The following is a 24,177-nucleotide window of genomic DNA, read 5'->3' as shown; positions in this document are numbered from 1 at the left end:
ATACAAGATTTAAAATAAAAATAATATTTTTATGTCTTTATATTAAATTCAATAATGTTTTCATAATTTTATCGAATTAAAATAAATTAAAACTAAATTGATTTATTTTATAAGTATTGATTTATTTTGTCTCGAGTAACAACCTTTCTCGGATCAGCTGGGAATACCACATGGTAGCTTCCCAATTTTGCACCCACAAATTGCAGCAAACCTATGCACGAATATGAACATAAAACTTTAATAGTCATGACAAATTATATCATCTTCAAACTTTATACTACAAAACATAAACACTAAACTCCAAGAACTCAACTTGGACTCAGAACACAACCTTTCAGAATCTGATATACACATGAAAGACTATTCAAGATTCGACAATTTCTTAGCAACATCTCTTACCTCTGAAATCAGCACACGAATTTGTTTGAATGACTCATGTCCCATCGCTTTTCATTTACTTTCTGTCACTATCTAGCAAATCGAGTATGTCTCGTTAAGCTCCAAGAACACAACCTGGACACGAAACACAACCTTTCAGAATCTGATTTAGACATGAAAGACTTTTCAAGATTTGAAATTTCTTAGAAACAACTATTCCACAATTATTGGATATAAATTAAACCAAAACCCTTCAAATTTTCAATCAATTTTGTCCCTGATAACACTTTGAATTCTTCGAAATGGATGAGGTGTTAAAGAGAACAGCTCAATCCGGAGACATCGATGCCTTGTATGCTCTAATTCACGACGACCCCAATGTTTTGAAGCGTATAGATGAAATGGAGTTCCTCGACACGCCGTTACACATATCTGCAGTTTCGGGAAAAACTTGTTTCGCACTGGAAATGATGAACTTGAAGCCATCGTTTGCCAGGAAACTGAACGGGGATGGATTTTCCCCGATTCATCTTGCGCTACTTAATAACCAAACAGAAATGGTGACTGAATTGTTAGCTGTCGACAAGGATCTTATTCATGTCAAAGGGAGGGAGGGCTTCACTGTTGTTCATTTTGTTGCTCTCGTAGGAGATGCTCATCTTTTGTCTCGGTTTCTCGATCTTTGTCCTGAATGTATCTTTGATTTAACTACTCGGAGACAAACGGCTCTGCATATTGCTGTAGAAAACAACAGATTTGAAGCTTTTGAAGCTATGGTGCAATGGGTTCGAAGGCAGTTGGACAACAATATGCTGTTTCCGAAAACTAAAATCTTGAACTCGCAGGATAAGGATGGAAACACTGCATTGCACTTAGCTGCAGCAAATAACCAACACCAGGTATAACACATTTCTTTTCCTTTTGGAATAAACAATATTTACGTGCATGAGTCGGGTTTTTGGCCATCCGAACCCAACTCAAAAAGTAAACATCTCTACAGGTATCCCATTTGACCCGAAAAGTAAATCACTTCACTTGCACCCGATCCAACTTGAGTTTTGGAGGGTTTCACCCAACTTGAAAATCGACTCAAAATTTTAGGTGAAAATTTACACTCGATTTTGATATAAGTATATATATATATATATCTCATTTTTTATTAGGTAAAATAAAGATCTAATTATAAAAAAATAATATAGAGAGAAGTACGATTACAATTATTTTTAAATATATAAAGGATAATTATAATATTATATTATGTTGGAATGTGTTAAGTTTTCCACCTTGAACCTGAACCCAAATCTAACCCAAACCAACTTTATCTCAAAAAAAAAAAAACACAACCGACTTAATCTGAACTAATTTGTTTTTTGAAAATAACCCAATTTGATCAAGTTAGATTGAAACTCGTCAGGTTTGAGTCAAATATACATACCTAGTCATGCAGTTATGTTAATCAACATATAACGAATATATTTTTAATATTTTAAAAAATATTATATACAAATTATATAAGCTTTAGTTTATGTTTAATGTCATATGTTATATTTAAAGTTTAAAGATTAGAATTTTAAGCATTAAAGTTTAAAATTTTAGATATTAGAGTCTAGAGTTTAAAATTTAGAATCTAGTGTCTAGGTTTAAATTGCAAGGGTTAGAACTTTAGATTTTAAGATTCAAATAAGTAGAGTATACAACTATAAAAAAATACCTTATTTTTTAAAATATTTAATTTATAACAAATATATAATAAAAATTTAATAATATTAAAAATGAAAGTTATAGGTAGGGATGAGTACGAGTGGGGTTGGATTTTGGTAGATCTGACTCGAGTATAATTACCTCTCTAGTCACTCGATTCAAGTTTCGGGAGATTTCGTTCAACTCGAAACTCGATATATATATATATATATATATATATATATATATATATATATATATAAAGTGGAGACCTAATTGAAAAAATATATAGCGGTATTATTACAATTATCCTTAAATATGACTTAATCTAATCTCAAATTTTCAAAAAATAAAAAACTAATGAGAGAGAGACCCTTGACTCAGGGATGGACCAAATGGGATGGGTGGGGGCAGCCGCCCCTTAAAAAATTTATAATCATATATATTTTCTATATTTTTTATTAAAAATCTATTTTTGTCCCTTGAAATTTTATAAGTTCACCTCTAATTTAAAATCTTGTATTTTAAAATCTTGTATTTTCTATATTCACTTTTTAAACACGCTTGAAGGTCAATGTCTAATGTCCATACATAGGGGAACTCGAACCTGATCATTACAAATGTATTGTATTTTGTCAATTAACCATGGACTTGCAAATCAAGCAGATGATGACGCTGTTGATAAACTGCAAGGAAATCGATAAGAACAAGACCAATCAAAGCGGTTTTACAGCATCAGATGTCTTACAAAGACAAACAGAAGCCGATAATAGGGAGATGTCGGAAATTCTGAACAGTTATGGCGGCAGTTGTCAAAAGAACAAGTCATGGTTTGATACAATAGTGTCAGATTACGTTAGAGAGATGAAAGCCGAAACAATCAATGCATTGCTTGTGGTACTTGTACTGGTTCAAACAATCACTTACCAAGCAGTTGTCAACCCTCCGGGAGGCGTTTATGAGGCCGAAGCAGCTCGTCAAGGGAAATCAGTAATGGACGCAACAAGTTTTCTTTTGTTTTATATTCCAAATGGGGTAGCTTTTTATATATCGTTGATTATAACATTTACAATGTTTGGAGTCGTCGTTGAAAGTATCATGCTTTTTCTGACGCCACTTAACTTTTTGATGGGTTTTTGCTATGGAGCCGCAATGAACGTCGTAGCCCCGTCAAACGCTGTCCGTTCCGTCGCTATTTATGGTCCCATGGTCATTGTCGTGTTACTTTATTATATCTGTAAATTTCGTTTGAGAAAGTATTTTGCTTGACTCTCAACTCAATTCATTGTTTTAATATTTAATAAATTTGACATTTGAATTTTAGTATTTAGAAATTTTCTTGTGTATTTAGAAATTACAAGTGATCCTTGAAGTCCTGTTAAAGGCAATAGCAAGGTCACTGAACCTGGAGGAGAACAATTCTTGCAACAATATGGAGACCAAGCAACAATGCAAGCAAGATTCAATTTATATCCTATATGTCCGAGGCCTGATCTTGTTCTTGGAGTTAAACCTCATGCTGATGGATCAGCAATCACCATGCTATTGCAAGGACAAAGAAGTGGAAGGTCTTCAGGTCCTGAAATACGATCAATGGTTTAACATTCCGATCGTACCTCAAGCTCTTTTGATCAATGTCGGTGATCAAATAGAGGCAATGACACCAATTACAAGTTGTCTGCTAAAAGATGAGAGTTTCTGTAACATGATTTTGATGCAGTAAATTAAGTAGAGATGTCATGATTAACAAGTGACTTACATTTGTGGTTCCATGAACTGCACACACACACAGATAGTGACCAATGGAATATTCAGGAGTGTGGTACACCGAGTGGTGACGAACTCAAGAGAGGGAGAGGATTACTCTGGCTGTCTTCTGCATTCCGCATCCGGATCAAGAGATTCAACCAGTGGAAGATCTCATCAATGAAGCAAATCCCAGATTATACAAGAAAGTGAATGATTATGTCAGTCTCTACTTTCAATACTACCAGCAAGGAAGGAGACTTATAGAAGCAGCACAGATTTGAAGTCCCTCTTATTTCAGTTTTCCTTTGGCTTGTACTCAGAAGTGGCATCCAAAACATTGAGAAATGATACCAAAGTGTGAAATTTTAATGAAATAAAGGAACTTAACATTGATACTGAGGATAATTTGTTGGGCAAGGGCTCCTAACTATCAAATATTAAGACCTTCAAGCAGAAAGGCATCACACTACTATTCAGCAACCTAGACAATAGCACTACGGTCCAGACAAAGCTTGCGCTCGATAGTACATTGACCTTGCGGTGCAAGCACCAGTCTCGTACTTCGCACCATAAGCATAAAATCCATAAAACAACAATAATCAAGCTGCCTAAAGGCACCTATGTTAAATAAGAAGAGATAAATACCATCTAATAGGTTGTATGAGAACAAAAATCTGTCATTTGTTATACTGACAACAGGTTGTGGGAGAACAAGAGAAGCTTGCAACAGCTTTTTCACTTTTTGATTTAATTTAGAAACTGTTTTTGCACTTAATGTCGATGAGAATGTTTTTACCAAGTAATAGCTCGATTTAATACAATGAAATATGAAAACTTCTATCGTGAATGTGTCATAGTGTCTAACATATTCCAAACATGGACAAAGTTCTAATATAATGAAATACGTATTGGATGGATACACGAGGGAATTGTTTGTTTTAGATTTAATTATTATATTTAATCTGTAAAGAATTATATTTTTTTCTGATAGTTTTTAACTGAAAATAAAATTCATATCGAAGAAAATTCCTTGTAATATTATATTTAATCACTACATACAATTTGTACAGAACTATGTTTCTTCCGTTAATTCTTAACTTAAGGTAGGAATTCATACTGAAGAGTAATTCATATAATATTATATTTCTTTCCTATCAAGCAATTAACCCTATAAATAGATAAAAAGGGATTGGTGTTACTGTAAGACAGAACCTTTGAATCTGCGTGAGGTTTTATAGTTGCAAATGGGTTCTTTTTGTTTTTGGTTTTGCTTTGTTGTTTTGAGTTTTGCAAGTTCACAAGTTGCTAATGCAAGTGTTGAAGGAACTGTTTTTATCAATGGAAAAGTTCCCATTGGTAGAATAGATGAAGATTTTATTTGTGCTACTTTAGATTGGTGGCCTCCTGAGAAATGTGATTATGGTACTTGCAGTTGGGGTCTTGCCGGTCTTCTCAATATGGTATTCCACACTGTCCTTGTTTCTTACTTTTCTGCAATATTTTCATGCTTTTGAAAGTCAATTTTGCCAGTTTAAAAGTGGTTGCTGATCTTTCCTTTTTTTTTTTGCAGGATCTTAATAACAATATGTTCTTGAATGCCGTAAAAGGTAAGTTAATTCATTTTCCATACGTTGATATTCTTTAATTACTTCATCTTTATTTGTTTAATTATTTATTATTTTTCAGCTTTTTCACCGTTGAAGATTAGATTGGGGGGCTCGTTACAAGACAAAGTGATATACGGCACAGAGGACAATCAACAACCCTGCACTCCGTTTGTCAAGAACACATCTGAGATGTTTGGTTTTACACAAGGATGTTTGCCTATGGATAGATAGATGGGACGAACTCAATTCCTTCTTTCAAAAAGCAGGGTATATACATACATACATACATATATAATTATATATAACGAACACCAATACGAATGATTAATATAACTCAACTGTTTCATAATTCAGGGCTAAGGTTATTTTTGGATTAAATGCTCTTGCTGGTCGAACTATACATTCTAATGGTGAAGCCCTTGGTGCTTGGAACTACACCAATGCCGAATTTTTTATTCGTTACACTGTCGAAAAGAACCATACCATTCATGGTTGGGAGTTAGGTAACCACTGATGAACTGTCTGAATTATTGATACATTATCGGTACTAAGATTGAAATGAATTGTGTTTGTTATGTTTTGCTTATCAGGAAACGAATTGTCTGGGAGCGGGGTTGGAACTCGGGTCTCGGCAGACCAGTATGCAGCTGACACTGCTGCTCTTCAAAGCGTAGTGGAAAATGTTTACAAGAATGTCGATTTGAAGCCGTTGATTATTGCACCTGGTGGTTTCTATGACTTGGATTGGTTCAAAGAATACTTAAATAAGACAATCAAATCCGTATATGTTGTCACTCACCACATATAAAACCTTGGACCAGGTGTGATTCACCTTGTACAATCCAGTATTTGGATCATCTAGGAGCTTAAGACATGAAAGAAGGTTCGGACTTGACGATCATTTTTCTATCTGTAGGAGTTGATGAGCATCTTGTCGAAAAGATTCTCGATCCATCTGTTCTCGAAGGTGAGTCTGAAACATTCAGCGGACTCCATAACATCATCAAGAGTTCTCCAACTTCAGCAGTGGTCTGGGTGGGTGAGGCCGGAGGAGCTTACAACAGCGGCCATCACCTTGTTACAAATGCATTTGTGTTCAGCTTCTGGTATTTAGATCAACTCGGAATGGCATCAAAGTATGATACGAGAACGTATTGCAGACAATCACTTGGTGGAAATTATGGTTTACTGAACACCACCAACTTTGAACCAAATCCAGACTATTACAGGTTATTCTGCTTTCTGAATTGTTTTCATTACGAGACTCGCGGCCTATCTATTTTAAATATTGATGATGTTCTTTCTCCATGGCAGTGCTCTTCTTTGGCACCGGCTAATGGGAAGAAATGTTCTTTCGACGAGCTTCAACGGTACTGAAAAGATCCGCTCATACACTCACTGTGCAAAACAATCAGTAAGTTCATCATCTCGTATGCAATTATCAAAGCAAGTAGTCGTAATTTCTATTTTGACCAAAGTTTTGTTATATCTTGCAGAAAGGCATCACTCTACTATTGATCAACCTAGACAATAGCACTACGGTCAGGGCAAAGCTTGCGTTCAATAGCACACCTTGCGACACATGAGTTGAGTTTAGTGGAAATTGAAAAGTTCGATGTTGCGAATTTTGACTTTTGGAAGATGCAGATTGAAGATTTTTTGTACCAGAAAAATTTATATCAACCTCTCTCAGCTTCCTCAAATCTACGAAATTCCCCGAATCTGCAAATACCCAGATTTCATTTCTACCCTTTTCTGTGCCTTCTTAAAATAAAGAACTTTGTTCTTTTAAGACTTGTGAATGGTGGAAACACTTGGGATCACCAGCAATTTTATGCTCTCCCTTTGTAGGTCAAGGGCGAGCACTCTCTTCTCTGTTTCTTCGGTCTCTATTTTCGCTTTCGGTTCTTGCAAAGCTGCCTGGTATTACCGCTGTCTTGGCCTTGACCCATAAATATATACCCAGGAATCCCTCTTAATATCCGGCGGTCACCCAGATTTATTTCGGATCTAAGCAAAGCAAAATAAACCCGTTGTTTTTTCATTTCGATTAACAGTTTTTGGTGTAATATTCGCTCGTTTGATCGTTTTATTTTGGGGAAAAAAGTGAAAATGGTACTTTACAAGCAGAAGAAGACTCAGGATCCTAAGGGGAATAGGATCTTGATTAGCATCACTGTTTTGGGAAGTGCTGGGCCGATCCGTTTCGTTGTTAACGAAGAAGAGCCTGTTCCTTCTGTTATCGATACTTCTTTGAAAGCTTATGCTCGTGAGGGTCGTCGTCCGGTTCTTGGATGCGATATCGATGATTTCTTCCTTTATTGCCCCAGCGCTAGCTCCGATGCACTGAATCCATGGGAGACAATTTGATCACGAGGGGCAAGGAATTTCATCTTGTGCAAGAAGCCAAGAAGGGAGAAAACGGAAGGTGATGGAAAGCCAAGTGAAGCGGTTACCAGGAATTTACTCGTTTATTTCCCAACAACATGCACCGTTCTCATACTCCGCACCATAAGCACAGAATCCATAAAACAACGATCATCACGCTGCCTAAAGGCATCTATTCCAGACTAAGAAGAGAGGAATACCATCTAACAGCAAAAGACGGAAATTTGCAGAGCCAAACCATGCTACTCAACGGAAAAGTTTTAAGTGTAAATTCTTCGGGGATCATACCTCCATTGGAGCCTTTACATGTAATTTCAGCGAAGCCGATAATGGTTGCTCCTTTATCCATTGTGTTCGTTCACATGCCTGGTGTTACTGTCCCTGCTTGCAAGGTTCAGCCGTAGATGGAACCAAAATTGGCTGCTTTTTGTTTTTGTTTTTTTAAACGATGTTTTTTGGTTATTGATTGATCAGATAGGAAATAGAACATATTACATATAGATATTTCATTATTTTTCTCCACAGTAAAGAATATAATGCAACATACCCTTTTCCCCCATGTACTAGGTATTTTATTATTTCTTTAATATATGATTCTAAGTCAACTTTCATGTACAAAATTTTTCTTAATTTTCAATTCTTTAAATTTAAAAATAATCAGATTAAATAATTATCAAATCACAAACTCCAGATGATGAATACTTTGTAAGAATAAATATATCACACACTAATACAAAAATATATGCAATAAACTGTTTTTAAAATAATTAAAAAGAATTTAATTAGTATATGTCATTAATTATATAATTACATCAAATCCAAATATGCAAACTAGGGCTGCTAACTGAGTTGAGCAACTCTCGAGTAGTTGAATCTGATTCGGTCAAAAATCAATCAATACTCGATTATAAATAACTTGACTCAAATTTGAGTTTGATTTGAGAATGTAACCAATCAAGTCGAACAAGGTCCAACTTGACTCAATAATTTCACGAATAGTCTTATTTTTAAGATGTTGATCGCGTTGTTTTTAGAATTAACTGACTCTAATTTGAGTTTCTTGCCTTACACGACACGATTACAAGATAGCCAGGTTTGAAATCATAAACTTTGCTGAGCTTTCACCTATGAACACATCCATGTATGTGAAAACATCACCTCTTAGATAAAAAAAAAAAGAATAAAAACTAGAAGGTTTTTGAACTGATCATTATAACTTGGAATGAATAAACAGTGGCTTAAATTTCCTATGGTCTAAACTCGTTCTTTTTAGTGTTGAGGTGGTATATTTCTTGCATCATGAAGAATGACAATTTCAATGGCTCTTGGTGTATAATTGTGCTATTCTTTTGAAACCAATTGAATAGTGTTATTCAGCAGCTAAGATGGTTTATCTTTCTGTTAGTCATTAAGAATGCCATACCAGTTTTTGCTGCATCAAGATGTCATATTTACTTGACTTATTTTCCCAAAGCGAAGTCAAAAGTGGCGCTAAATTGCTGATCTCAATCTCTAAGTATTGCTTCTCTCTCAAGCTCTCTCTTCCCATCATGTAATGTTATGAGGATGCATATAAATTATCGCCTTTTTCACTTTTACTCTTCTATGCAGGTTTGACTGGACTGATGCATCTAGATCTCTTTGGGGATTGGATTTAAGACACTGGAACAAGTTATTTGCAATGTATGCCAGAAGCATTGCCATGGCTTAAGTAAATTAATAATTGGAAGTCGCATGATCATTGTAGCCATTAACCTATGTTTTCCTCCTAGATGTTCGGACAGATAACTTTGTAGACTTTCTACTGTGTTCAATTTTTGTGTTAAATAATCTTACACCTGTTTTATTTTATTTTTTCATATGCTAAAACAGGCTTCAAGAATCTCCAGTCCTTTGAAATATGTGGCGGGGGTTTAACCGATGTTGGTGTGAAAAATATCAAAGATCTCCCCTCCTTAACGCTACTAAACGTTTCCCCAAACTGCAACCTCACAAACAAATCCTTGGAGTTGATTTCTGGTATGTTTTGCTTCTATTTCCGAGGGCTCTGTGGTGTTGTTTAGTTTTGGTCTTCTTCAACCCATTGTTAGAACAAGCATTACTGTATTCGTATTTAAACGGATACAGAGACGTATACGATATTTGTATCTCTAGTGTCACATTATTTCATCTGGCAATAGGCCCACACTCACAGGATTCCTGTAATTCAGTGTTTTACTGCAGTCTGGTAGCTTATGACAAGTTGGCTTGAAAATGTCTAAATATTGATGAATGGAGAGATTATTTGGTACTTGCTATTAGTAGCTGTAGAATATGAAAATATCCTAGTCGTTTGCTCTGTTCTCTGATGAAGTCACTGGTGGATTTTGACAGGACTGACTGCATTGGTGTCGTTGAATGTTTCGAACTCCAACATAACTAATGATGGTTTGCCATATTTAAAGCCTCCAAAGAATTTATGGTCACTATCGTTGGAGTCATGCAAGGTAAGCGCCGCTGAAGAAGCTTCAGTCGGCCTTCCCCAACCTTGTCAGCTTTCGACCAGAATAAAAGTCTGGGGGAAGCTGCTACATGTGCTGTAATTGTACATAGCTACTATCAGCTGGGGATGGCTTTCTCAACTACTAGTATGTGTATATTGAAATGTGAAAAGCTCCCTTCCTAATGTGAGTGAGATGATTGTAAATTTGTTGTTGCTGAATTTGGAATTTTCCTCGTGAAAAACCAAATAAAAGGATTTGTAGTTTTGTACATACAAAATTTTATATTTATGTTCTGAAGAGTGGAAATACAATCAAGTAAAATAAGCAAAACCTGAAAACAAATTCACCACAATCCTTTAAAACCATATAGTAATACAACATGCAAATTAGGATCATCATCAACCGAATACAAAACTGTCTTAGTAAAAGTGTAAAACCACCTAGTCTTTAAAATCCGAAAGACAAACATGCAGCTAGAAGTTAACTGATCAATCTAGTAAACAATTCAAGCATAATTGCAACTAAGCAAGAATTCAGCATGTATTTTCTACTTCTTTGAGGGAAACTGATGAAGACCAAAGCAGAAACCAACAGAAAAAAATGAGATCCCTGCTGCTCCTTCATGTCATCTCCAAACATGTATTGGTAACCTATTTATAGAAAAAGGGAATCACGCATCTTTCAGAAATCCAATAGTTTCCTTAGAATCTGAAAGTCTAAGTTTGATGGTTGATGTAAAAGACAATAGCATAAAAAACCTGCACAAGGGAAGATCCTATGTTATGCCTGGAAATAAATGCTTAAAATCAATTATATACGTTTTCTAAAAACATGGTATCGGAGGTGAATAAACATGTAATTGAGAGTCATAAACCAGTAGATTTTAAGTGCACGATATTAATTGCAGCATATTTTGTCACATAGTAAATTGTTTTTCATACTAAAGAAAGAACCAACTTACCAACCTGTAATGCAGTACTGCACGTCTTTCAATCAACTGGTACCCTGGAAATGCCAGTCAAAAAAACATGCAACTCATGCATGCTCCAATGCATGATAGATATTCGGAACCCGCCGTCTAAGTAATGGTTCTAGTCGGTGTGACTGAATCTTGCCATTCCACCTTTTAGCTTCATACATCTCATTCCATGCCTGTATTATCTCATCGATCTTAAACCCCAAGCCTGCAAGTAACAAAATATAGGTTATGCTTTCAAGGTATATGCAGATGTCAGCTGACGACACAAAATTTATGAATTTCTATCCATATGTTACCTTCCAGTGCAATTTTATTTGAACAGTAGTTCTTTACCATAACAGCTACATCTGTAGGAGAAACTCCAGCATGCTCAAACTTCTCAATAGCAACTTCCAAACATTCATGCCAGACAGGAAGACTAGTTTGAATTAAATGATTGAACGTTCGTAAAGTATAGTACCCCATAACAGGTTTATAAGAGCACTCATGTTGATTGCTTGCTCTGCAGCTTCATCTGCTGATATATCTTTGAGAAAACCATTCGATCCTATTTTCCTCAACTGATTTTGTTCATTCTTTGAATCGGAAAGCTCGAGTATGCGCTGCCGTTCTAACTCCTCCCACATCTGCATACCCCTCTCCATATTTTCCTCGGCATTGTTATAGAGGTGCAAGACGTTCTCAGAAGGCCATGTCTCCGGATCAACATTATTTGTAATTGCATAATACCAAGAAAGTTTTGCCTGCTCAAACTTTTGTTGCCCAAGAGCTAGATGAGCTTCAAAGAAATCTGGTTTGATTCTCAGTGCTTCCTCATATCTCTTACCAGCTTTGCTGTATTCTAATTGTGCATAATCATAGGTAGTTTTGATCTGCTCAAGTATGGATTCTCTCAAACCATCTTCGCTGACATAGACCCTCTTCCTAGCTCTTGACATGTGAACATTTCCCCAGTCGAACAATGCTAATGCTGTCATCGCTTGGAATTTCTGAGCTGCCATGTCAAAAAGGTCCTGGGCCTCTTCCCTTGTAACTGTGTCTTCCATGGCCTCAGAATATTGCTTCATACCAATTTCATGAAGATTTAAGTATGCATCAAAATCCGAGCCAACATAGTACTTGAATAGTTGAGCAAACTCAACTATCCAATCATCGATGCAACATGAGTCTTTCCCGTTTTCCATAACCTTTCTAGCATCACCATTTTCAGCAGCCTTACCTTGTTTGATGCCAAGATTGTGAACTTCCACACGCTTAAATCTCTCGAAGAACGGATCCTGCTTGGAATCAACTTCTACAACATACAGCCTCAGAGAACCCTGTGATTTTGCTGCTATTTCAGCCAATCTCAACTCTTCATCACTGGTGTTTGTGACTAAATCACCTTCTTCATCTCTATATTTGACAAGAACTGATCTAGAGCTAGGAAATCGATCGTGAATTACTTCCTTTAGTTGCACAAGGCTGCAGTTAAGTGGCAACTGAGCCCATCTTATATCATCACCCAGAATCAACTTGACATTCTGCTTTGGTAGTTCCATTTTACTGCTAATTTTCTCCTCCACAACCTGTTTATCCTCAGCCTTCTTTTCCTCTACATTTTTATCAACTTTCTTCTCCTCAATTCGATTAACAACCTTGTCATCTTGAGCTTCACTGATTTTCTTCTTCTTCTTGGTTTTCTCTTTGACAACTTTCGATGTTTGGGAAGCATTTGGTGGTTCAACATATTTATCCTCAGCCTTCTTTTCCTCTACATTTTCATCAACCTTCTTCTCCTCAATTTGATCCACAACCTTGTTATCTCGAGCTTCACTGATCTTCTTGTTCTTGGTTTTCTCCTTGACAACTTTCGGAATTTGTGAAGCACTTGGTGGTTCAGCGTATTCTTCAGCCTCATTAATCTTCTTGGTTTTCTCTTTGACATCTTTCTGATTTTTCGAAGTACTTTGAGGTTTAATGGATTCCAGAGGTAATTCAACCAGTAAACCTTGTTTTTCTAGTGAACTTCTTACCCTTTGTGAAATCTCTAATGCCATGGTATTATTAGGCTCCATGTTAAGAACTGCATTAACATCTCTGAAAGCTAATTCCAGCCTATTCAAAGACTCGTAACACCGAGCTCTCTTTACGAGAGCTTTACTATACTTCGGTGTGACCTTCAGGGCCAAATTAAGCTCAAGGATTGCCTTGGGGTACTCGCTCAACCCCATCTGCATATAACATGCAGCAATATCGGTCCTAAGATAGCACACATCTATGTGATTCTTTGGAAGCAATTTGAGAGCCTTCCCATATATCATCATTGCTCTTTCAAGGTCCCTTTTCCGAAACAGTTTGTTTCCCTCTTCCTTCAGTTCCTGAGACAGGGCAATGAAAACTGCCGTGTCCAAATCATACGATTTCGAACTATTTCCCCCAACTTTGTTTTGCTTCATATTGTTATCACCTGTTTGCCCTGTTTGCTTCTTGTTCTTTCCACTATGCTTCCCCATTGAAAATCCAAATCAAACTAGAAACCCTCACAAACAAATCAAATGCGACGACAACGACGACAGCAAATCACTACCCTGATATTGAACAAACTTGTTATACAAGTTAAAAGATTCAACCCCACCAGCTAAAACCACATGCAACCTCCCACCAAGGATGAAATTAATTCCCAGGAGACCTTAAAACACCAACTTTTGACAACTTTTACTATGAGTAAGAGATTCAGAAACCAGTTCAAGCACACCAAACCATTAAAACCCAGATACCAAAAATGAAAAAAAAATGTAATCTTTACCAACTCCAAGCCAGGAGTTTTGAAATCCCAGTTTAGAGAGAAGTCAAAGAATCCTCAAGCCCTCAACTCCAGCTAAAAGGGAAGACCTTCATAAACAACCAAAACCAAAGAAGAAAACTTGAAGGCAGGAGACCTTAAAACTAACTTTTGGCAACTTTTACTATGAACAGAAGATTCAGAAACCAATTCAAGCACACCAAACCATTAAAACCCAGATGCCAAAATGGAAAAACAAAAGAAGCAAAATGTAATCTTTACCACCTCCAAGCCAGGAATTGTGAAATACCAGTTTAAAGAGAAGCAAAAGAATCCTCAAGCCCTCGACTCCAGCTAAAAGGGAAGACCCTTCATGCACAACAACCAAAACCAATGAAGAAAACTTGAAGGCGGGAGACTTATCTGGGGGAAATGAATTCATAAAGCTAATGTTTTTGTTTATTTTTTCTACAGAAATTCAGCTTGACGTAAACGCCACAAAAAAGCTGTCTTTGTTTGAATTCTTTTGGCTGCTTTATATCTCAAAAGCAAATTGCTTTATGTCTTTCCCAAGGGATTCCAGGTTTGTTGTGTACGTTTGATGAAAAGCCAGAGGCAGAGATTTGTTTTGACTACTGCCACCACCACCATTTTTTTTCATTAGAATACACTTGTAAGTTGCTACTTTCTTTCTATTTTGCTACATTCAATCACAAATATTACTTGTATGTTTAAAAAAGCACCAAATCAAAGGGACTATGATAACAAATATACACATTGCAATAGGTCCAAATTCCTTGGCTTGAAAGTTGAGAGGCACGATGGTTGTAACAAGTCAATGTTTAAAATCATATTAAAATATTTCTTTTAGGTCCACACCAAAGCAATGTGAAACTGTTTACAAAATAGATTAATTGTACCAAACGTTTTTTAAAAGATAAATTACACTCATGATTATTTAATTATACATAAATTTTATTTTAATTATTGAACTTTTGATTTTATCAATCATGTCATTTAATTATTTAAATAATGTCAATCAAATTACATATTGCTATTATTTAACAAAGAAGTTATTATGGTTTTTAAATTTTTTTGTATAATAATATATTTGATCTGTATTACTTATACATTCTATTAATTAACTAAATTAATAAAATATGTAAGTAATGAGAATATAATATATAAGTATACTAATTTTTTAACTACATCCATCAAATTTTAACAAGTGACTTGGTTGATATTATTTAAATATCAATAGTAAAAATAGAATTTTTCTATAGTTAAATGATCCATTGGTATAATTTACCCTTTCCTAAAATATATCTCAAATTTAAAAAAAAAATCATTGAAGTTTTTTAGTGTATCGTTTTAGATCTGATATAAAACATGTTTAAAGCATGCATATGCATAGTATATAAATAAATTGAATTTAGGGTGTTAGGAAGGAGGGTTATTTATTTTTTTTAATTTGTAAAATATCTGATAAATTTGAGGCAATGATTATTTTAAAAATCTCATGATTAAAATGTTAATTTTAAATTATCAAAAATAAATCTTAAAGTTGATGATTCATGACCTAATTTTTTAGGATAAACTATGTATTTAGTCACCTAACTACTATTGTAATTTTGTTTTGGTCATCTAACTATTTTTTTTAAATTATACCTAAAATTACACTTTTGTACCATTTTGGTCAACCGCCATTGAAAATAAACATAATTGTTGATATGGTAATTTTTTTTATTTTTTCAATGATGACGTAACATTACTCTTTGATGACACATAAGCGTCACTGTTAATTTTTTAATATCAAATGATCAAAATAGAACTAAAAGATAATTTCAGATATGATTTTGAAAAAAATAATTGAATGACTGAACACGTAGTTTATCCTTTTTTAAGGTTATTTTCATATAAAAAAAAGGCCTAGATTTTAGATTTCAAGCAGAGGATTTTGGGGGCTTAAGTCCATAAACATGTTGAATGGCTTACACTTTTTAACAAAACAACACGAAGCCCATCTTAGCCACACACTTATATGACGTGGCGGTATCCCATTGCTCAACCTGCGTAGACCAGTGTCATCTTCAGCAGCTGTGGATACATCTTCTTCTTCCTCAACTTCCTTCTTCTCAGCAGGCACAAATTATATCGTTCTAGATTAAACTACGGTTCCTCAAAACGGAAAAAAAGGAAATATGAGACTGTTTTTTAGTTTGGTAGCAGTTGTATATATCTTGGGCAGCAATGTCTTAGCCGATCAGATTTTCTCATCTCAAGTAGGTCAGCCCATATTTCATAGTTTTTCTTCTTCTTTTTAAATGTAATTCATCTATTTTTTTTATAGTTCTAGGTTTTCTTTGATTCTTGTGTTCATGCGTGAAACGTAGAAGAGTTGAGTTCATGATGAGACCTTATGATGGCACTTCAAATATCTATTCCCGACGATTTTATTGTTTTAGATGTATGAATGTTTCCTGGATTGTAAGACATGCTACTTGTTTATTGTTAATTAGTAGTTAGGGATGGACAGCGGGACTGGTAGGGCGATCGGCCCTATGAAATTTTAAATTCTCTTATAATTTAGGTATTTTCTCTATTTTATATCCATAGTTTTCATCTCCAAAATTTTATAAATTCACCCCTAACTAAATAGACTTTATGTCTGTGTAAAGTGTTTTCTGCATCAGTATTGTTCCCCTTTCCCCCCCCCCCCCAACTAGAAAGACTTTGCAATTGAGTTTAGTTTGTTTACTTGTGAACCCCAACTCCTTTTGGCAAATGTTCTTTTATAGAGTTACGAATAAGTGTTGAATCTGACTATTTATTCATGAGAGCAAAGTGTTATGACCCAAACATCTATGCCAACTCAGCAATCCTATCAATTATTGACAGATCAACATTCCAAGGCTTTGTTGGTTACGGTAACTAGCTATAAAATATAGCGGAGTCAATGAAGGAAGGGCATGAAATATTGTTATAATCTGTTACTCTCTCCCTTTCTAGTTTCTCTCTGTTCTTCCCTCCTATTTCTCTTTCTATCTTCTCTATTTGCTGTAATTTCTTGTTCTTCAATGGAATACAACTTAATTACTTGAGTTCATATCATTAAGAAACTGAGTGAGTTCATAACACAAAGTCATGCTAAGAGCTGATTGTTTGATAAAATTGGATAATATGAATCATAGCCGACACGCTAAGGTGGACGCCAAATAATTGGCTTATGTTCTCTTTGCTTTGTGTTTGTGGATCAATCAAAGGCTATCGGTTCTTAAATATAGAAGGGTGAACTTGAGAAGCCTAGTAAACCAGAGACTGAAAATAGTAATATGTAAAAATCCTGAAATCTTTTACGTGTACACATTAATGTAAGCGAGAACATTTTTATTTTGAAGTTTTCTGCTTAACATGCTCTTATTATTTGCAACTTATTTTGTTTTCCTACTAACGAGTTCAAATAAACTAGTATACATTTTATCTAGCAACACACTTCAGCGTAATGATTTATTTTCTATGTTTGAATGCTTGAGAAAGTTTGTATTTTGAAATTGGAGAGAATGTGTACAAACTAGATTGCAACTTGAAAGATGGTTATTAATGGTATGAGAATAATGAAAATCTCAGTGTCTTAATCGTGTCGTAATTTTCCGTGTGAATATAGCTTTAATAGTGAGCTGGTTTTCCTTTGATGTGAACCTATCAAGTTCCATCTGGACTTGCCACTTTTAATGATCTAATATTACAATGTTTGGAACATTTTGCAGGATGATGATCAGGAGTCTGTTTTATGCCTAATAAAGATGGAAAGATCATTTTATGTTTCTTGCCAAAGGTGGAAAAGACCAAGACTTTAAAGCCAGTTACTCAGCAGAACACTAGTAGCATGATTGTGGAGTCCGAGAAACGTGTTAAACTGAAAACACCTGATGAACTGCTGGAAGTACTGAAAGATAGAAGCTTTATCAGAGTAGACACCTGGTCCCTCACAATGTTTGTTTGGTGTTGCCTATATTGAATTGATGATGCTGTCATTGGACATTAATGCAAAGAATTGAGAAAGGCTTTGTTCTTCCTTGGTGTTATGTGCCACTTAACTCATATCTGTCTCTAATGCTTATGTTGTGGGCTCTTTTCTTTGCAGCAAGAGGGTTGGTGATCTTTTGAATTTTGCTACCAAAAGCAGTTGAGGAAACTACATGTGGAAGATGATAAGGTAGATCTTTTATTGAATTTAAGGTGCTCATATTTACAGTAGACTTGGGCTTTTTCACTTGTTTGAGAGTTTCGTCTTGTGATGTATGCTACCACCAGCAGCTTTTATAATTTCTCAATGGTACATTTTCTACCATTTTGGAATTATTGCAGGTGGTTCGGGAATTTGTCTTGGGTGTATATGATGAAGAGGCCACTGCGGCTTTCAACCAGAATCTCTCCGACATCTCCACATTAAAAGATCATCGATCAAAAGATGCATCACAATTCACAAAGGTGAGATTTCGTATGGTTTAAAATTTAGGTTGCACCAAACTTTGTATGTTTATTATAATTGTGGTACCTCTTCCGGACCTCCTCGTTCACTCCACCTATCAAAGCCTCCGGAGTTCCATATCTTCCGGTTAACTACAACCTCTTAACATGACCATTGGCAGGACCACGTAATCCATTCGAACAAAAACTACTATTTGACAGTGTTATCTATTTACCTGCTAGTTTACGGATAACCATCATCACCCTAGACCTGTCACCAACACTAAGGGTCTGTCTATTCTCTACATCCTTCACAGAACTACCAATCCGGGCACTCCACCCAAACCAAAACGGGTGCACCGCCACAACTACATTTATCACAACAACAATGTTCCTTTAACTTTTACCAAAAAAAATAAGTTCCAAGTGGTGAAAAGTACAAGATTATGCTGAATTAAATGAAGGAAAATAAAAGAAAAGGACTATAATGATGCCATGTCTCAATGCAGGTATCACCCTCGTCAATATTCGAATGGAACCCTATGTGATCTTACTAATCAGCCCCGAGAAACTGAGGTATGAAGCAACAAAGTGACAGTATTGTGATATGGTTTTTAGATCTCCTTTGGAAGGAAAGGTTCATGCATTTTTAATCTTAGATTCATTCTCATCTTTTTATGCTTTGTTATTTCTGTTTGTAGGTGAGATTTGTCTGCTCAGAGCCGAGAGCAATGATTAGTTCCATTACAGAGTTATCCACATGCAAGTATGCACGTACTGTTCAAAGCCCTATGCTATGCAAACACCCGTGAGTCTTAATCTCTCTCTGCTCCAAATTCTAGATTTAGCACTATTGATGCTAGTTTCTTAGAGCTGATATTACCTGTCGTAAAGGTAAAAGATATGCCAATAAAAGATTGTGATTCTATCCCTGATTTTGTAGGAAGAGGAGAGACCTGTGTGGCACACCATTAACTGCAATGCCCTTCCAAAGGATTACAAGGATACCAAGATCGAGGACACGTATGAGTATGATCATGGACTCGGAAGGTCAATCTAATAATTATGATTCAAACCAATGAATGTTGTTATTCTTCTTTAACTTTAGTCATAGATTTATAGAGTTAAGCCTTGTCAAAGTAACAACAGTATATCAAATTCAAGGATTGCTAATACTTGTGAATACTCTCTTTTTTCGCATTTAAATATTTTGAATTCATATATTAAAATTATTATATGATGCAAATTCAGAGCATGAAGATGCAATATACATTAATGCAGATACAAATACCATGCATGTGACATACATAATTATTATATGATACAAATTCAGAGGATGAAGATGCACTATACATTTATTCAGATACACTACCATGCATGCAACATACATTTATGCAGATACAAATACCATGCATGTAACACATTCATGAACACTATTTTATGATTTACTACCTGTACTGAGGCCTGTATCAGTGGTGCATCCTCTTCAAATATATGCACTACTAATAATTTGCTCAGAATTATTTTCTCATCCCGAAGATTGAGCTTCCTTACTATCTGTTGAGGCCAAAAGAGTCCAATACTCCTGTATTGCTTCACCTTCTTTTGTGACTTCAATGTCGTAGTCCGATAACGCATCAGCACCTTCTATGTCTCTTGCAAGTTCATCTTCCATCTCCACGTCCCGTTCTTCGTCTGCAGAAGTTGACGGGCCTTCAGCAGCAGCATTGGCACTCGCAATATCAGGGTTCACATGGTTAGGCTCTGAAGCAGGATTCCTGATGCTGTTAGCATCAACACCGGGGAGTGGTGGCTGAAATTCTGATAGCAGTCGACTCAATGTTTGCTCCATAGTTTCATCAAACTGAACGGAAGCAACGGCAGCAACCACTGAAGCCGGGAAAATATCAGAATGTTACTAGAAAATCCTTGTCAAGTTTATGGACTCAAGTTACTAGAATATCTAACATAGCTACAAAGCAATCTAGATCATAAAATGAAAAACAACTTTGAAAATACAAGTATAGAAGTTAGAACTATTTCCTCATTACCTCTAGATCTGTCAAATCCCATGGATACAAGCTCTTCAATTCTAGCATTTGCGGCTCGTTCCTTCCTTTTCCTTTTCCTTGATTCAATATCAAGCTGCAGACAAACATAGTCAATGAAAGCCGCAAGGCCAATAAAATTTAAAATTGGGAAAATTTCATAAAAAAAAAGAGTCAACCTGGATAGCAGAATTAATTTCTGGATTGGTCAGATCATCTAATGCCTTTTGAAAATCATTTTCATTCCTTCGAAGGGCTTCAGCAGCAAGTTTCTTCTCAAATCTGCCAAATAAAAAATATCTTAGCCTTTCCAACAAAATAAAAAGAAAAAGCAAAGAAGAAAAAAAAAGGAGAAAGTTAAGCTTTTTGTGGATGGTACAATGGAAGTATCACTAAAGCCTAAATGAATGAACTGTCCTTATCTCCATTTTACTTTCATTACTATGAAGCAACTTGAACTTTCGATGCCAACAAGTATACACCAAAATGATAGTCATCATATCACATCAATGAAGATTTAGATAGACAAAGAAGAATACAGTACACTGCTCACCCAATAGCCACTAATTCTTTCAATTTCTCAAGATTCACAGCCTTCTTCAATGGTGTTACTCCATATTGCTTCAGCTCCCTGAAAATTTGTTACATTATTTTATTTGTACATAAAAGAAAATGACAATTGAAACAGAAATTAAGCATATTATACCCACATGATTTCCTCTCTATGCCTGATATCATCCTCCCTCTTTTGTGCTATCTTTGCTTTTTCCTCAAAAAGAAAATCAACAGCTCTCCCAATATCTTGATTGTTCAATCGTAATGCCCTCCTTGCATCACGTTCCTTAAAGCCCATGCTCATAACATGAGATAAGGCTTCGTCAGACACTTGTAACTGATATCAACACACAAACAATAAGGCTTAATGTTGGAGAAGGATGTCAATCAAGTATGGTTAAGAAAATAAAAGTTGGAAAAACAAAAGAAATGGCAAGCAAATTACAAATCCAGTCTTATAATTCTTGGTTCATAAGATACGACAATAAACACTCCCATTTTATCTACTCATTGAATCCAAACCTAATCCTGTGCTCAAAGGTTGGCTGCAGGCATTCTGATACGGGTATTTTGAGACGAGAGGCACTGTGGTGGTCCCCCCGGACCAACCCAGTCAAATCAGAAAAAGGGGAAGAATCAATGTTCTCCCCTTTACAATAGAACCATCAAATAAAGATGAACAACGAAACAAGATATCTGAAAAGAACTAGCTGCTTTGACAATAAGTAAAGGAACCTGTGAGAATTTTGCTTGTGCAGATGTCAGAGCCATTTTAGATTTATCAAACTGACCATTATGGTATGCCACCACCCCTTCCAACAACTCCAACCTCATATGTCTACAAAGATAGAACGCAAAAGAGATTAGCCAAACATCGCAACCAACAGCATTCTCATTCAAGACCAGAAAAATAAAAATTGATCCACTGAAGCAATTTTCTGAAAGTACTCACAATGCAAGCTCTGGTTGGCAACCAGCTTGAAGGAGTCTAACACGGGAAAAATCCTTCCCATGACAACGTTCAAGTCCTTCTCTGGCTTTTTCAAGGCGTATTCCTGCTACTGAAAGCCAACTGATATCTCGAAGCAAGAAATAGCACCACACAATGTCTATTTGCAGTATTGTACATTGTCAATGAACTGCAATCAAACACACACAGCCAAAGTGTGGAAGATTTTATAAAAAGCACGCAATCATTCAATAGCATATGCATGTTCACGAATATATAGGGTTAACTAAAAGCTAAAGCAACTTTTATTTGTATCTATAAACAGAAAACTGATCCACAGCATGGACTACTTATTCAGAAAATAAACCTTCTTCAATTCTAAGAAAGAATGTCTTACCTCAAGGACCTTGGGATCACAAAGTGAGAAAGCCTCCTACAATAAAGAATAAGGTACGTATATTAATTAATTATCAGACCCAAAAAATTATTTCAACATATAACTATATTATCAGCTTCTCTAACAAGCTATGTCATATCTAGGCATGGGTATAGAGATACAACCCTCCAAATATATGAGAAAAATTTATTATATCCATGTACATGTATTTGTATTCGACACGCATTCCCCAAATCCAATTAACATTCCAGACAAGAAAGTTTATCAACTGCTATTCTAAGAATCCAGATGCAAACAAGAAAAAACAGTGTTGAAGCAAATGTGGGAGGATGTTAGCAAATAACCTCCCCCATGGTAAGCACTTCCAGTGCATCTTTATAGAGTAATCTCCTAAGTAGATTCTTTGCATTTTCATGAAGCATCAAACCCATCATCACTGCCCTGTTCAAAGACCATTCATATCTTAATTTAGTTTTAAAAAAATGGGGTCAACTATCTTAATAACCAAAGAGAAAAAGGCATACCGCTGATCAGTCTCGGTTCCTAATTGCACTTTTTTCCCTCCCTGGTTTTCAAGTTCAATATTGAAGTCTTCAACTGGTAACGAGCCATCTACATGTCTCTTGGAAAGTGCAGTGGCAGATGCCCTGCCAATAGAGATAACTATGGATTAGTGACCGTGTAGTTTTATTTTCATTCACACATGTTCCTGATTCTAAAGATCATAATTTTCCTCACAATTTAGAATAAATTCGGTAACTTTGATTAAATCAATGATTTTCTATAAAACCAAGAACCCAATCAACCATCAAAAAGAGCACCCAGCTTCTATAAAAATAAGTACAGAGTTGACCAAAGACTCACTTGACTCGAGCAAGTCTACGAGAGCGCTCTTCCTCGGCCATCAACTCTTGTTTCAAGGACTTGCCTTCATCAACGGAGACACGGCTGGCCAGAATCTTAGCATTGTTTTTTATACCCAATTGGCTTAACTTCTGGGACCCATCGCCGTCTTTCAAAACTTTACCGGCAGAAATAAGGTTGATGGAGTCGGGATGAAGGCCGTTCGATCGCTTGGCTACCTCTTCCCTCAGCATAGCCACCGTCCAATTCTCCAATTCTAACTCTAAAACACCAACCCATGTCCCTCCGATTTTCAATTTCGCCATACCCAGATAATTAAAAGAGTAAAAAAAAATTATCTTTTTTGAAAGGGCAAAGACTTCCCCAGTGAGGACGAAACGTCCCAATTATATATAGGTTTGAAAGAAGTTTAATAGTTTGTGGTAACTTCGCGACCAAGTTTAACAGTTTGGGGACCAAGTTTAATAGTTTGGGGTCAACTATAGGGTAAAGTATGTATTTAATCATCCAACTATCACTTTGGTTCTATTTTAGTTATGTAACTATTTTTTTTAAAAAAATCATACTTAATATTACATTTTAGTTATGTTTTACTCACATGTCCTAAAAAAAACAGAATTGTTAACGTGGTAATTTTTATTTTTCAAATGATGACGCGACATTACCTTATGGTGACATATTAATATCACCATTAATTTTTTAACGATAGATGATCAAAACGAAACAAAACATAACTTTAGATATAATTAAAAATAATAATAGTTAGGACCAAGATGGAACCAAAGTTATGGTTGGGTGATTAAATATAGGATAAATTATGTGTTTAATACCTAAATTATCAATTTTGGTCTATTTTAGTACCTAAA

The 24,177-nt window shown here is 35.5% G+C and overlaps 2 protein-coding genes, 1 long non-coding RNA gene and 4 pseudogenes across 4 annotated transcripts; 4 read left to right on the top strand and 3 right to left on the bottom strand.

The window, feature by feature from the left end:
• The first annotated feature begins 617 nt into the window (after nt 1–617).
• Nucleotides 618–4,102, top strand: LOC120116585 (annotated as a pseudogene).
• A 949-nt stretch (nt 4,103–5,051) lies between these two features.
• On the top strand, nt 5,052–8,207 carry LOC120116584 (annotated as a pseudogene).
• A 1,245-nt stretch (nt 8,208–9,452) lies between these two features.
• Nucleotides 9,453–10,325, top strand: LOC120116517. Its single transcript, XR_005515557.1, has 3 exons — nt 9,453–9,485; nt 9,675–9,821; nt 10,176–10,325. It is a non-coding gene; the product is annotated as an uncharacterized LOC120116517 (long non-coding RNA).
• A 1,365-nt stretch (nt 10,326–11,690) lies between these two features.
• LOC120116511 (protein PHOX1-like) lies at nt 11,691–13,873 on the bottom strand. 2 transcript variants are annotated; one of them, XM_039136985.1, is made up of 2 exons: nt 13,007–13,873; nt 11,691–12,847 (listed from the first exon to the last, which is right to left on the bottom strand). In XM_039136985.1, the coding sequence occupies exons 1-2, from the start codon at nt 13,757–13,759 to the stop codon at nt 11,693–11,695; spliced, it is 1,908 nt and encodes a 635-aa protein (XP_038992916.1). In that variant the 5' UTR covers nt 13,760–13,873; the 3' UTR covers nt 11,691–11,692. The 2 variants fall into 2 exon arrangements, with proteins under 2 accessions (XP_038992916.1, XP_038992915.1); XM_039136984.1 differs by having other exon boundaries at nt 11,691–13,873.
• Nucleotides 13,874–16,892: 3,019 nt separating this feature from the next.
• Nucleotides 16,893–18,951, top strand: LOC120116582 (annotated as a pseudogene).
• A 574-nt stretch (nt 18,952–19,525) lies between these two features.
• The window catches only part of LOC120116513, a 32,617-nt pseudogene continuing 27,965 nt past the window's right edge, over nt 19,526–24,177 (bottom strand).
• LOC120116512 (NEDD8 ultimate buster 1-like) lies at nt 19,972–23,680 on the bottom strand. The gene is given in 12 exon segments (XM_039136986.1): nt 19,972–20,388; nt 20,550–20,643; nt 20,726–20,828; nt 21,100–21,177; nt 21,257–21,438; nt 21,837–21,939; nt 22,054–22,225; nt 22,228–22,240; nt 22,448–22,483; nt 22,792–22,888; nt 22,972–23,094; nt 23,312–23,680. Coding segments are annotated over 12 exon segments (1,668 nt in total). The 5' UTR covers nt 23,617–23,680; the 3' UTR covers nt 19,972–20,026.

The sequence above is a fragment of the Hibiscus syriacus genome, unplaced genomic scaffold, assembly GCF_006381635.1.
Source record: "Hibiscus syriacus cultivar Baekdansim isolate YM2019G1 unplaced genomic scaffold, ASM638163v2 tig00110299_pilon, whole genome shotgun sequence".
Classification (NCBI taxonomy): Eukaryota; Viridiplantae; Streptophyta; class Magnoliopsida; order Malvales; family Malvaceae; genus Hibiscus; species Hibiscus syriacus.
The sequence above is the reverse complement of the archived record's forward strand: the minus strand, read 5'-3'. Positions and strand labels throughout refer to the sequence as shown.